The sequence below is a fragment of the Cryptotermes secundus genome, unplaced genomic scaffold, assembly GCF_002891405.2.
Source record: "Cryptotermes secundus unplaced genomic scaffold, Csec_1.0 scaffold178, whole genome shotgun sequence".
In the NCBI taxonomy this organism is placed as follows: domain Eukaryota; kingdom Metazoa; phylum Arthropoda; class Insecta; order Blattodea; family Kalotermitidae; genus Cryptotermes; species Cryptotermes secundus.
Window position 1 is genome coordinate 373,305 of NW_019728499.1, and position 14,266 is coordinate 387,570.

The following is a 14,266-nucleotide window of genomic DNA, read 5'->3' on the forward strand; positions in this document are numbered from 1 at the left end:
CCTACCTCCATGAACTTCTCCGTTCACTTCGGTTTTTCTAGATCTTACACATTCGGTAGGACTCCTTGGGCGGGTGATCAGCTCGTCGCAAGGCCTCTGCCTGTAGACAAACACAGAAAACGCGCGCGCACACGCACACGCACACGCGCACACACACACACAAACTAAACATCCATGCCCTGAGTGGGATTCGAACCCACGATCCCACGAGCGAAGACAGTACATGCCTTAGACCGCTCGGCTACCGTGACCGGCCAATGAGACTTCTGGTATGGAGTAATTTCATAAATACAAGAGAAGTTTCTCGAGAAGCATTTCTGTTTATTGAAATAGTTCAAAATCAGAGAAATTTTCGGGTTTGGCAAGTTTAACTTTTATTGTAGTTTCTAAGAATCTAGAAGTTGTATTGAGGATGTACGTGTAAAATGAGAGGATGGGTCTATGCTTCTGCAGGTTGCTACTCCTATAGCTTCCAATTAAAGGGTCGTTTAAGACGATAAACTACGCACACAAGAATACTGTATCAGAAGCAGCCTTTGTTTCCTTCTGAAAGATGAAATGGGCTTTCCAGCTTTCTTTTTTCGCAAACATCAACTCCGAAGCAGTGGGCCTGTAATTTATTACAATTATTTTCAATCAAAACTTATTTGTACCTGCCTCGGGTGATTAGGATGATGGAGAATTTGGTGGAATGAAGATTGGCAGGGGAAACCGAAGTACTGGGAGAAAACCTGCCCCAGCGCCACTTTGTCCACCACAAATCCCACTTGACGAGACCTGGGATCGAACACGGGCCGCCGCAGTGGGAAGCCAGCGACTAACCGCTTGATCTATGGCGCGGCCTGAGGTGATGTATTCTGTACAAGTCCTAGCAGTGTCATAAAGGAGTGCAACTTTTGTAAATACACGTATTTAGTCAATGTACTCTTTGTTTGTCGTAAATTATACTGTACTTCATTGTGACAAAGCGTCCTTAAACTACTCATTAAGCGAAACTGTTGGATACTTTCACTGTGTCTTGTTTTGCTTCCTTAGTATTTGTTTTTTTAATGGAAACCGCGTGGGTTTGTTTACAAAATTAATTTCATTTCGCGAAATGCGATATGAAAGTTCCTGTCACTATACATCACCCCAACACAACAAGTATTTATTGCATAATTTCGTCAGTTTCGAGCATAGGATTGTAAAGTTATGAAACTATGCGATGTTCGTTTAATATAAGTTAATTTTCTAGAATCACATGTTAGCTGTGCGAGAGAAATAAACCTGATTGATGGGGAAATTAAGAGGAGATTGAACTCGCGTAATGCTTGCTACCATTCAGTCCAGAACCTTTTGTCTTCTTGTCTGCTGTCCAAAACCATAAAAATTTAAATACGCAAAACTATAATTTTGCCTGTGGCTCTGTATCGGTGTGAAACTTGGTCTCTGACATTAAGGGAGGAACACAGACTTAGGGTGTTTGAGGACAGGGTGTTGAGGAGAATATTTGGGTCCAAGACGGATGAAGTGACAGGAGGTTGGAGAAAACTGCATAATGAGGAGCTTAATAATTTTTAAGGCCGCGCCATGGCTCAAGCGGTTAGTCGCTGGCTTCCCACCGCGGCGGCCCGGGTTCGATCCCGTGTCTGGTCAAGTGGGATTTGTGGTGGACAAAGTGGCGCGAGGGTGGGTTTTCTCCGAGCACTTCGATTTCCTCTGCCAATTTTTATTCCACCAAATTCTCCATCATCATAATCACCCGAGGCAGGCTACAACAGGTCAATCAGTGACCGCCGTGCCGAGTGGACACAGTTGGACTCCAGCCCCCACTATGCGAATTTAAAGAAAAGTAATAACTTGTGCTTTTCTCCAAGTACAATTATAGTGATGTAGTCAAGGAGGATGAGGTGGGCAGAGCATGTAGCACGAATTGAGAAGAAGAGGAATGCATATAGGATATTGGTGGGAAAGCCAGAAGGAAAGAGACCACTGGGAAGACCAAGGCGTAGGTGGGTGGAGAATATTAAAATGGATCTTAGAGAGATAATATAGGATGGTATGGATTGGACTGATCTGGCTCAGGATAGGGACCAGTGGAGGGCTCTTGTGAAGACGCTAATGAACCTTCGGGTTTCATAGAATGCTTTGAAATTCTTGAGTAGCTGCAGATTTGGCTTCTCCTCAAGAAGTGAAAAAAATAAAAATACTTATCGACTTGTTTATTGCAGTGCTGCAGCAATGGAGTTAAAATCTGCGATGGCAACGGAATTATTTTTGAAGTTGTTTCGAGATGTGGAAGTTAGGTTGCCTTATATAATTATTTCATGCACATATGTGGTTAGTTTATATATTCCGAAAGGGCTTCTAAAATAGTAGCAGCAAGTAAAGCTCATAAAGCTCTCCCTAGCAAAATCAGCCCGAGAGAAAATTTGCTTTCGACAATGTTATGATTGCATATCGCTCAATTGAACCATACATCAGAAAAAGCAGTGTTCCGCTCTCAGGTCGCGGCTTAAAATTTGAAGTTTGGAATGGACGGTTCTGTATATTCCCTGTTCTGAAATAGCCTAACATACCTGGCGATGGTATTGAAAGTAGCAGGGAGTTCTGCCCAAAATGTCGCAAGACAAGATCACTGCTTCAAGGCCGATGGATGTAACTGTTGTTACGACGTGACAAGACAGGAGGGTCATGTGGCCATTTTAATACATTCGTCTGGAACGGACAACGAAAAGGACGAAGAAGATTTTGTGCCTAAGTTCCAGGTAATGAAAAATCTAAGGGAAAGTGGAGGTAAGCTTCCACGCATTCTTATCTTTGTATGGGGAATGGAGGCTAGTGGCCAACTTGACACTGCAACTTGATCCCTTGGAAAGAGCCCCTGATACCCATTGGTGCCACGACAGCAGGAAATGGGGCTTCTTGAAGGTTCTTTCTCGTATATTTCTTTCCTGGTCGAACAAGCTTAGAGGAAGAGATGCTTGAGAGACCTTGGCGCACCTAAGGAGAGATAGTTATTGGGAAAATTGAATATCTGTGTGTACACTGCGTTGATACGCTTTCAATAATGGGCCTCTGTGAACCTTGCGTCCTATAAAAGTGGTGGGGATCCATTGCGCTGACCACGTGACACCGTCTATCCGCAAAAATTGGCACTAACTTCGCCGACTAACCTCTGTCGCTCGGTCGGTATAGTTTGCTTACGGACTACAGGCCACGGAGTTTGTAGTCCTGTGGCGGGTTCGTATGTGAAGACAGTAATGCATGCTGTGTCCAGATCGCCTCCTGTCCAACGGGTACCAGCGGTTCTTTCCCGAAGGTAAAGCGGCCGGAGCGTGAGGCTCACCACTGCGAAGTAGTTCCAAGGACTTACGTCCAAGCTAGTGCGGAGTTCACGGACTGCTTTATCTGAGGAATGAAACTGCCAAGAGTAGAACAGATTATGGTCTTCTTGGTTGTGACGCCGTGTAGCTTAACAGATAGGTACCAACGGTGGGGGAATCTGGTGATTCCATTTCTAGGGTAAGAGTATACGGCTTAATAACATGGCAAATTCTCTAAGGATACAACAGTATTCATCATTTTACTTAAAGTGCACCATTTCTAAAATCATAATTGCTATTTTCGCCTTAATTTTCATTGTACTCGTAAATTCTGGACACCTTACAATAGGATTTAGATGTGTTTTCTCCATCTCCCAGTGAATTCTTTCCGGTGTTAAAATGACACTTGTGACGCTGATAAAGTGCAACTTAATGTTCAGTACTTCGAACTGTCCTTTCTTAGAGCTTACAACTGTTACTTAAATTGACTTCGGTATTTGTGACGTCAGCATTGTTAGAATATGACGTGGAGTCAGTAGAATACAGAGACACAGTAACAGATGAGGCCTATATATCTTGTGACGTAATAACACGTCACGCAAACCGTCGTGAAATTGGGATACGAAAATAAATATAATAGGTACTGACTTTATTAGTTTTGCTTCAAAGTTATGAAATTGCCAACTGTATTCTTCATAAATACTTTCATAAGAACGGGTGGGAAACGTAGCCCCTCAATTGGAAGGTAAGATTGAGGGTGCTTTGGGCAGGTGTGCAAGATGTTAAGGCGAATATGTGGACATAAGAGAAAGGACGTTAACAGAAAGACTGATAAAATTGCGTAATGATGGTCATCGTGATTTGTACTCTTCACCACATATTACTGGGGTGATACAATCAACAATGATGATTTTAAAAACCCAGGCTGAAGTAGGAGGATAATATTAAAATTAATCTTAATAAAATACGATGTATTTCGACTGGATTAAACTAGAGCAGTCCTATGGCGGCCTCTGTGATCAAGTGGTCAGAGTTCCTGGCTACAGATCAAAAGGTTCCGGGTTCGATTCCCAACGCTAACAGATTTTCTGAGAAGTAGTGGGTCTGGAGCGGGGTCCACTCAGCCTCTTGAGGATAACTGAGATACTTCAAGGAAATAGAGACCCTCGTCTAGAAAACCGAGATTCACGGCCGTGGGGATCCGTTGCGCTGACCACGCGACAACTTCTATCCGCTAAAGTTGGCACTAACTTCGCCAACAAGCTGCGGTCGCTGGGTCGGTATAGTTCGCATGCGGACTACAGGCCACGGAGTCTGTAGTCCTGTGGCGGGTTCTCATGTGAACCTCAAATTTCCCAGAAAGGGCGGAAAATTTCTTAATATCTGAAATAAGAGCAGCTTATTATGACAGACTGTTCCGTGGGGTTGGTCATTTATAGTAGCGTACTTTAAGTAGGGCAGGTCGCAACACACGGCTCGTGGGTCAATACTGAAACCCACGGTCTGTCATAAACGTTAATAGTTTCACTAAAATATCGACACAGGTGTGTGGCTGTGACCGGTCTTTCCCAATCTCAATGAAGGACAGTATTCGCTTCTCTGCTGAAGAGTTGAACGTTACACAAACCAAACACATATGAAGGAGAACTGAAGCATAGTCACTCGTATTTCATGTCAAACACTTGTTCTGTCTCTACAGTACGAACACCTGACCAAACGTGCATTGTGTAATTTGTGTGCTATATATGTTATGCAAAACAACCAAGCGATCGACATGTGTCGTGCCTGGTTTGTGTTTGGTGGCATGCGTATATCGACCCCCTGAAGTCCGGTTGTGGTTATACTTTTAATTTCCGTGAGACTCGGGGTCGATACAATTATATTTAAAAATGGGATTTCATCGAACCGGAAAATCGTGGATTCCTGTAATGTTTAATATACGTATACCTATTGTCTTGCTTACGTAACAACTCTGAATCACTTAATGATTAATCAATAGATTTATTGACAATATTTCGTGGACAATTGTATATACTTAATGTTCTTCATAAAAATTTCTCGTTAAATAAATGTATAAATTATTTTATTACAACCGTCAGATAGGAATAAAGATCGATAGATTTTACATTCACCCATACGTCATGCATATAGGAGTAGGAAGCTGAGAAAGGAGCTAAGGTCCAACGAAAGGGCAGTAGGGCCATAGATAGATGTATCAAGTGTAGAATATATCGTGCCTTGCATGAAGCTTGAATTAAAGTTTACAGATTTTCTCAGAAACGGTCATCATATTAAACATTTTCACAAAATATTAAGTTAGCATATAAGTTTCATTAAGACGTCCTTGAATTCTAAAGATTTACAGATGTTGCGCACACCGTATTTATTTCTGCGTGAAACATAAGATTCTTTCACCCCAAGGACGTGAGGTAGGACAGTTCGGAAATTTGACATTCCCAACAACATAACCAAGTCTAAGCCTATGATTTTTAGTAAAATCTCCACTCATCGTTGCACTTGGAGACGGCCCGCGAAAGTAACGCAATGTTTCGTAGTTTCTGTTCCAGTAAACTTTGATTGCCGAACAGTATAGTGAATATTAGAGCGAACGAGTCTGCCAGGCCCCTGAACTGACTGTCACGCTTTGCAGTCGACTGCGGTTCTTGTGGTCTTTCGTTTCCGCGTTTTCCAGCAGTGCGATACAACAAAACATAAATATGTATAATTAGTATTAAATTCCATGAAATGTAACAGTTTTTTAATAATATTTCGGCCATTGATGACCATCATGGGGAAGGCTACCGGCATTACGTGCATGTTGTTTTGTAAGGGTTAAAACACCAGTATTAAAATATATTGTTTAAAAGTAATATAATTTTCGATTGAGTAGAATCTATCTTTCTCCCTTGTGGAGGCGGGTTAGAGTACCTCAAAAGTAGCCCTGCGAATCGTAAAAGGCGAAGAAAAGACAATACAATGTCTGGGGGTGTAACTGAGCCACCCTGTCGTATTTACAGAGACATCATCCTCCAGTTTGCGGGGTTGGAAGCAAGACTGACGACCTCTCTCTGTAAAAAGAAATTACTGTTGCGGAATCCAGAGAAGTGAAACCCTGTTGTTGTCTAATTCACGACAGAATGGAGAAGTCTGGCAGAATCTTCTAAGGATGGCTATGGATGATGATGATGATGATGATGATGTCTTGCTGTGATACCTACTGATTGTCGTGTTCCTTCACAGGGTGTCGTCTGCATTGTGTTGGTCTAAATGCGTGGTACGGGCGCGGTTGTACTTGTTAGAAAATTTTGGTATTAAAAAAACTTGTTTCAAATACTATTGCTGTAACCCTTACAAGACAACACATGCGTGTAAAACACGTGAAGTGTTTCGTTTATAGTGCTGATAGCCTTCCGATAATGGCCATCATTGATCGAAACATATAAAGGGTTTATTTTATAATTAGAAAACACTGCTGCATTTATTGGAATTTAATCTTAATTTTACTCATGCTGTAGGATTCAACGGTCGAGAGCAGAGTCTACCATAAAAATTTCTAAAATATTTTTCCTCCACTTCCGTTTTCACTCTTCTGTTTAATGAAAAGCGGAAATGCTTCGCATGAATTTGTTTGAGGAACCGACTGTGCTGTTATATTATTTTGTGGTTTTAGTTGGGAGAATTCAATATAGCATCCTGAAAACTGCCACGACCACTTCCCTTTCTTTATTCCACTGCACCATACGTAGCAATCTTCATAACTCCCAACTAATTCCTTGCAGCAGATCCTTTCCTTTGAAGCTGATATTTGCCCAGCTGTTCCGGAAATTCCCTGTCTTTTAAGAAATAGCAAAAGGTAAAATTATCCCTGTGCTTAATTATGCACTATGCCATGATATATGGGGGTGTGGAGGTATAGCTCCACCATTCTTGAGCCCGGCAGTGGATGGAGATGAGTTAACAGGTTCACGCTCTGGCCGCTTTCTTCTCCCGGAAATCACCCCTGGTACTCATTTTAAGGGTGGCTGTGTCGGTTCCAGAGTCAGTCTCGGTGCCGTGGAGGTAAAAAAATATTTCTCCTGCTGGGAACCTCGGAGTTCGAATGTAAATATATATAACAGTGTTCAGAAGAGTTTGTTGGTAGACCCTGTCCTAACGCAGTTGAAACCTACCCATATTCTGAACACACGCGTCTTTAAGATCTGTAAATGTCGTGTTCTAATCATTTATAGAACAAAATATACGGTACGCAATATTTACTAGACTAGTCCCATTCTACTATTCTAGAAACTTATAAAGGTAAGGTAAAGCTGTCCCTGTCCTTAACCAATTAAACACTAAGCCATGAAGACGTATGGGGAGTGGATGTATAGATCCACATTTTCGTGACATCGACACTAGTTGCAGGTGAGTGGTTGGCTTCACGCCCTGGCCGCTTTACCTCCGTGGAAAGAGCCACTGGTACCCACTGTATAGGAGGTTGGATGGACCCCAGAGCCTATCTGGACGACATGGAGAACAGAAAATTCTCACCGGGACTCGAACTCCGACTCCTTCGTCCTCCAGCCCGTAGTCAGTCGCTATACCGACTGAATTATCCCGGCCCCCATTCTATAAACTTACAGTCTCAGTTAATCAACAGATTCCCTGCTTGTATAGAAACAGAAGGTTAATGTCCGTGTTGACAAAAGAGCCCCCCACTGGACCCTATCCCACGTCGACAGAATTCATACCGTAAAACTTTCTTCTATAATATTCGTATGCATCATCTCTACTCTGGTATTCCTAGTATTCTTAACCATTCATGTTATCTAACTAAAACTATATACGCACGTCACATCTCTCTATTCATGCTACAGGATCCGTCCTTCGTATCTCCTTAATTTGTTCACGATCACCAACAGCGTTTAGTAAAGAATAAGATCCTCGTTATGTAATTTTCTCCAATCTCAAGACCGTTTCGTTCAAGAGTATTTTATTTTATTGCCAAGGCCACGTTTCTTTATCTGTATGCTCTCCGTTCAGCCTTCCTATTTGCAGAGCAGTCACTGTAACCTGTGCAATTGCACTTTGGTCCCTATCTGGAATTGCTCTTATAGAAACCTCTATAGATAATGTAGCACGATAATGTACTGCTTATTTCAGACTATACATAATGAAGTATCATATAGGTCTAGAGCATCACAGCTTATTACACAAGACCGATTTCAGTCCTAGATGTGTTTACTCAGTCATGCTCAGGCAGAGGTTTGTGCTCCACTTTCTCAGTAGCTAACGTGTGTTCCCCATAACGCTATGTCCACAAGACAGGAAGCAGATGCTATTACGGCTGTTTTACTTTAGGTGCAAATGAATTCGTACACTAGATTTCACTCGACTGGATTGTCGGGTAACAACAGAATGTTCCGTGGTTAAGTGGGACCAATGTCAACCCAACTGTTTATCACATAGTCTACTTTGAACGAAACTTATGTGTTCAGTTACACTTCTCACTAAATTGTTTTAAATAATTTTTGCATAATTATCTTCAGTTTTTTTTTTCGAGCCCTATTTTCCTGAATTTAAGTTTTCAACATAATCTATTAAAGTAAAGCTCCTCAATTCCTAAAATAATCCTTGAGGATGTGAAAGACAAGTTCCACATATTCCTATCCCCGGCAATAGACGCAGAGGATATTTTAACAAAATGTTTACTACACACTTAATTTCTCCAGTGTGGGTGTACCGTTCAAACTTCACTGTTCCCAGTGACCTAACCAACTAGCTACATTCATGGAGCTGAAACCTTGAGAAGCAGCTAATTTTGCAGCAACTCAAGGACTTCCCAACATTTTATGGAACCCGAAAGTTCATTACCGTGTTCACAATAGCCTTCAACTGGTCCATATCCTGAGCCACGTCAATCCAGCCCAAACCACCCCATGTTATGTCTCAATGTTAGGTGGGTCCCTTTTTACCAAGGCATGGCGCGTCCTTAGGTTGCGGGTGGAGGAGACGCCCTCCAGATATGGAGGCAGCTGTCAATATATTGAATAAGCAGTCGCGGAAAGCCTACAAGGAGTGGTTCTCCAGCTTGGGGGTTGGTCGTGGGGCTAACAACGCCTCATTGACCTTCGCTTTCATATATATAAGTAATTACTGCAATTAAATTTTTTCGCGTTAATCATATTTATGAGTAAACTTTGCCCACATGTCGTTCATAATTTTGCTTTTTAATATATGGATGAAATCCAAAAAATATCCCATTTCAATGTGTTTACAGTCTCCTCCTCTACTTTCGGTTTAACTGCCCAAACTCTTTCATAAATCGTACTGAAACTGCGTTACCTGTTGGCTTTCCCATGGCTGAATTATAAATCCGTTGTTATGCGAGGGTAACAGCACCTCCAGCACTCAGCACAGCACACCACTACCACCACGCTAATAAGCCGGCATCGACTCCGAGTCACTGGCTTTATAGAACAAGACGCAACCAAACGGAGGGGCGGGAACTCCTACCAAGGAATGTTCATTCTCCGCCAATCGTCAACTGCAGTTGCTCGCTGCGGCCTAGCGCTTCAGAAAAAAACTCTGCCCATCATTGATGATCTTGATGATCTTGATGATGCTTTGAAATCCAGAGGCATACCTCAGTGATAAGAACATATTGTGGGCGTTTATTCTGTGTTTGTGTTGTTCTGTAGAGGCCTTGAGAAGGGCTGATTCCATTTTCAAGGAGTCCTATCGACTGTGTGTAGGATGGAAAAACTGAAAAGCTGCCAAGACCCAACAAAAGGCTGTGTAACCATAATAATAATAATAATAATAATAATAATAATAATAATAATAATAATAATAATAATAATNGTGTAAGATCTAGAAAAACCGAAGTGAACGGAGTTCATGGAGGTAGGCCTAGGCCGACTGGGGCTCTAGTGCCAAGGAAAAAAAATGGGGTACAAATTATTAGATTAATTGTGATTGAAGGATGAGGAGTGTCACCCGAACTCAGTACTAGGCTTCATATCTGGAAGCTATAGACCCAGAAACAAATCGGGGAACTTATGCGTTGCAGCTCACGTGTTCATAGCCGTTGAAAAATCGCTCTGTGCAAATCTCTGTGCAATATGGCGTCCAATGATAAGGCGATTTGTGTATTATAAATGGGAAAGAGCATGAAGAACCGCAGCACATTTGAGGCACTATCTCGGTATGTTTCTGGAGGGAAATTAGGAAGAATTTCAGACAGGTTAGGCAGGTCACCAGGTCGACCTTTAAATCCGAATATGAGGAAGGAATGATAGCCTGTTAGCTTGACTGTGAAATTCGAGCCCCGTGTTCAAGAAGGATCCGCTCAAAATTTGTTGATAGTGGCCCTTCAGAGGCTATACTTAGCTTTTTTTTTTTTTTCAAAGCAAAGAAACACGAGGAATGAGACTAAATTGATAATTGCAGTTCCTGAAAAAAGCCCACAACAGACAGCAGTCGAAACCGAAAGCAATGTTTGGCTACACACAACTGCATCAGCCGAAATTCGAAAGAGTCGCTCTTGAAGGGACTGGTCGAGCATTTTTTTTCGACTCGTCTCAGCTCCATGTAACACAGCGTTGTTGTGGGGTTACAGTGTGAGACAGGCTGAATTCTGGCACGAATTCCGGCCCCTTTGATAACAGACAGACATGAGTAACGTCTCATTCGAGTCCTTAGTTATCATTGATATAGTATCTCAGCTGATACATATATGTCACTATCTGTATGTAGGTCTTCTCGTAAGTTGCGGAAATTTCATGCCTTGCCTTCTTTGTATGCGTGGTCGGTATTAATTGTGGACATAAAAAGTTGTTCCTGTGCTTAACTAATTAAGCACTACGCCTTGAAAACGAATTGGGGAGTGAATGTATAGATCCACATTTCCTTGACCTCGACACTAGCTGCAGGTGAGTGGTCAGCTTTACGCCCCTGCAGCTTTACCCCCGGTACCCATTGGATAGGAGGTTGGGTGAACCACAGAGCCGGTCTGGACGACGTAGAGAAGAGAAAATCCTTGACCCTACCGGGACTCGTTGGGATAACTTAGGAGCTATTTCAAGGAAATAGTGGCTCCGGCCTAGAAAACCGAGATTAAGGGCCGTGGGGATCCGTTGCGATGTCCACGTGACACCCTCTATCCGCAAAATGTGGCACTAACTTCGCCGACAAGCGGCGGTCGCTCGGTCGGTATAGTTCGCTTGCGGACTACAGGTCACGGAGTTTGTTTTCTTTGTTTTTAATATCAATGTAATACTCCTCTATATATTCAGAGAGATCATGACAAGACCAATGGGATCCACCGTTGCATAAACTGTTTTATTACTCTTCCCTTATCAAATAAGCTGTGCTGAAATAATTAAATTGTTTGTTTATTTAGAACATTTTGTTTAACTAGGCTATGTTACTATAGCAAAGCCACACATTTTATCATTCTATGAAATACATGGTTACTAAGCGACAACACATATGTGTATTTAGATCGCTCTCGCACGCCAGGGCAGGTTGTGATACCCTTTTCTATCATTGCTAGTGGGGTGGGACTAGTTCCCTTGTACTGCGCCCACATCTGGCTTGTTGTACCAGCCCAGATGATAGGTGACGGTGGTTGTAGGGCAATTGGTGAAATGAAGATTGGCAGGGGAAACCGAAATACTCGGAGAAAACCTGCCCCAGCGCCACTTTGTACACCACAAGTCCCACTTGAGCAGACCCGTGATCGAACCCGGGCCGCCGCGGTGGGAAACCAGCGACTAACCGCTTGAGCTATGGCGCTACCTTTGTGATGCCCAAGGAACTAGAACAGAAACAAAAAGAGACGCAGTGAATAACGGATAACGGTATACAAAAGGATTTTATAATAGATGCAAATTTGAACTTCCATTTAGGCGTTTTTTATAGTCTGTTATCCACACACAGATCTGTAGTTGTCTTCAGGCCGTAAACTGAATCATGTACCTAAAGCACTCGAGTGTAAATATACTCCCCAAACAGAGCGGTGAAGTTTGTGGGCTACAAAATAAACTAACTGCTTGCTGTACAAGAGTTCAAGTCCCTCAGTGGTTTGATGCTTTATTGCACTTTACTGTCACTGACATTCCATCAATAAGGGATGACCAAAACTTTCAGATGAAGATACTGTGTGATAAAGTTAAAAGAATAATGACAAGCAGACAACTACATATGTGCCAGTTGAGTTCAGACTACAATATAAAAAATTTCTTCCATTTCAATGACCCATAATTAAAAAGAATCACATAGTGGGGGGTGGAGTCCAACTGGGTCCACTCGGCACGTCGGTTAGTTAGTTAGTTAGTTATTGGAGAGGGTGAGTTTCCCCATACACTTAGACCAGTATTGGTCCATTGTGCTTCCCTCTATGATATTCTACCCGTCTCTATACCCTACCGATAATGGTGCGTGCCATCAGTCCCGCCGAGCAAGCGAGTTCGGCCACTTGCTTAGCGGTGTCTATAATGCTCCCCCCATCTATCAGAGGCCTTAGAGACTATTGCTGGGCGGGAAACGTCCTGAAATTTGGCTCAGTGATCTCCTTTGGAGATATGAGGTTCTTTTACGTGCCGTAAAGTTACGACACGGGACACACCGCTTAACGTTCCTCCCGGAGGACTTGTTCCCTGAATTTTTCCGTCCTTAAAAATTCGACGACCTCCGCCGGGTATTTGAACCCGCGTACCACGAGTCATGAGGTGGGAACGTTACCTCTAGACTACGGAGGCCGCTGGCACCTCGGTTACTGATTGGCCTATTGTACCTGAGCCGGTTGATTATGACGATGGAGAATTTGGTGGAATGAAGATTGGCAAGGGAAACCGAAGTACTCGGAGAAACTCTGCCCCAGCGCCACTTTGTCCACCACAAATCTCACTTCAAACCCGGGATCGAATCAGGGCCGCCGAGGTGGGAAGCCAGCGACTAACCGCTTGAGCTATGGCGCGCCCTCAGTGACCCATAAGTTAGTGAGGCAACTTCCTGTGATTCTGAAGTATTTCGACGTCGCTGATGTTCCCGACAGATCATCTCGTTCATGTGCACGGCACGATGCACTTCTGACAGTGCTGTTCACATAAACTGATGTTAAGAATGTTGCTGTGTGTTCTCAGCCGTCCTATTTGAATCTTTATCACCGCCAATATCATCATCATCTGTTTCCAGGCACTAAGTTCATAAATGTCTTAAACCTAACTCTCTCACCAAAATAGAATGTCATAATTCAGTTTTCTATAAAACTTCGCCGAAAGAAATGAATTGCCAGTCATGCTGAGCAAAGGCCACTACCTGAAGTTCCGAAAAGGCAGTCCTTGTATCTGTCACTGGATTAGTTAGTCAGTGGGATTAATGAGGATATTGTCATGCAGTTTCTGTTCATCACTGCAGTAGCAGAATATCAATGATGCAACGAATCTCCTTTTCCGCCTTGGAGATACTATCATCAATGTGACCCTCCAGGTTAGCTTCAGCAATGGGATGTGTTTGTTAGAATTCATTCTCCGCGTTCATGACGTCTAAGGTTCATCCACCAAGGATGAGACTATGGACAGGTCGTGAATATTGTTTAGATCCACAGTGCAGATATGAAGCTAATACTTTGAAATAATTCATTAGGCCCACGTTACTCATATGTGTTATATGTGTTAGTTATATGTTTGGTTGTGATTATCTTTCTTATGGGCTGATTTTGTTAAGATTCTGGATTTGCGTTTTGATGATTATGGCGAGAGAGCCTATTTTGCGCTCTGCTTATTATTCGGGCTTGTTTTTGTTTTTCGTTGTTTTGCTGGTTATTTTTTTGTTTTATACTTTTGGGAGAGTGGGTTTGTTTTCATTTTATTTTTTCTTTGAGAGCAGTCTTATTCCCACTGTTTTTATTATTTTGGGCTGAGGGTATCAGCCGGAGCGTCTTCAGGCGGGAATTTATTTGCTCTTTTATACGTTAT

The 14,266-nt window shown here is 42.6% G+C and overlaps 1 protein-coding gene across 1 annotated transcript in view; it reads right to left on the reverse strand.

The window, feature by feature from the left end:
* The window catches only part of LOC111865161 (aquaporin AQPAn.G), a 78,830-nt gene extending 69,071 nt beyond the window's left edge, over positions 1 to 9,759 (reverse strand). The window contains exon 1 of the mRNA XM_023852942.2: positions 9,630 to 9,759. Coding sequence (XP_023708710.1) covers positions 9,630 to 9,645 — 16 coding nt within the window. The 5' untranslated portion in view covers positions 9,646 to 9,759. The remainder of the gene's footprint in view (positions 1 to 9,629) is intronic.
* Positions 9,760 to 14,266: the final 4,507 nt, after the last annotated feature.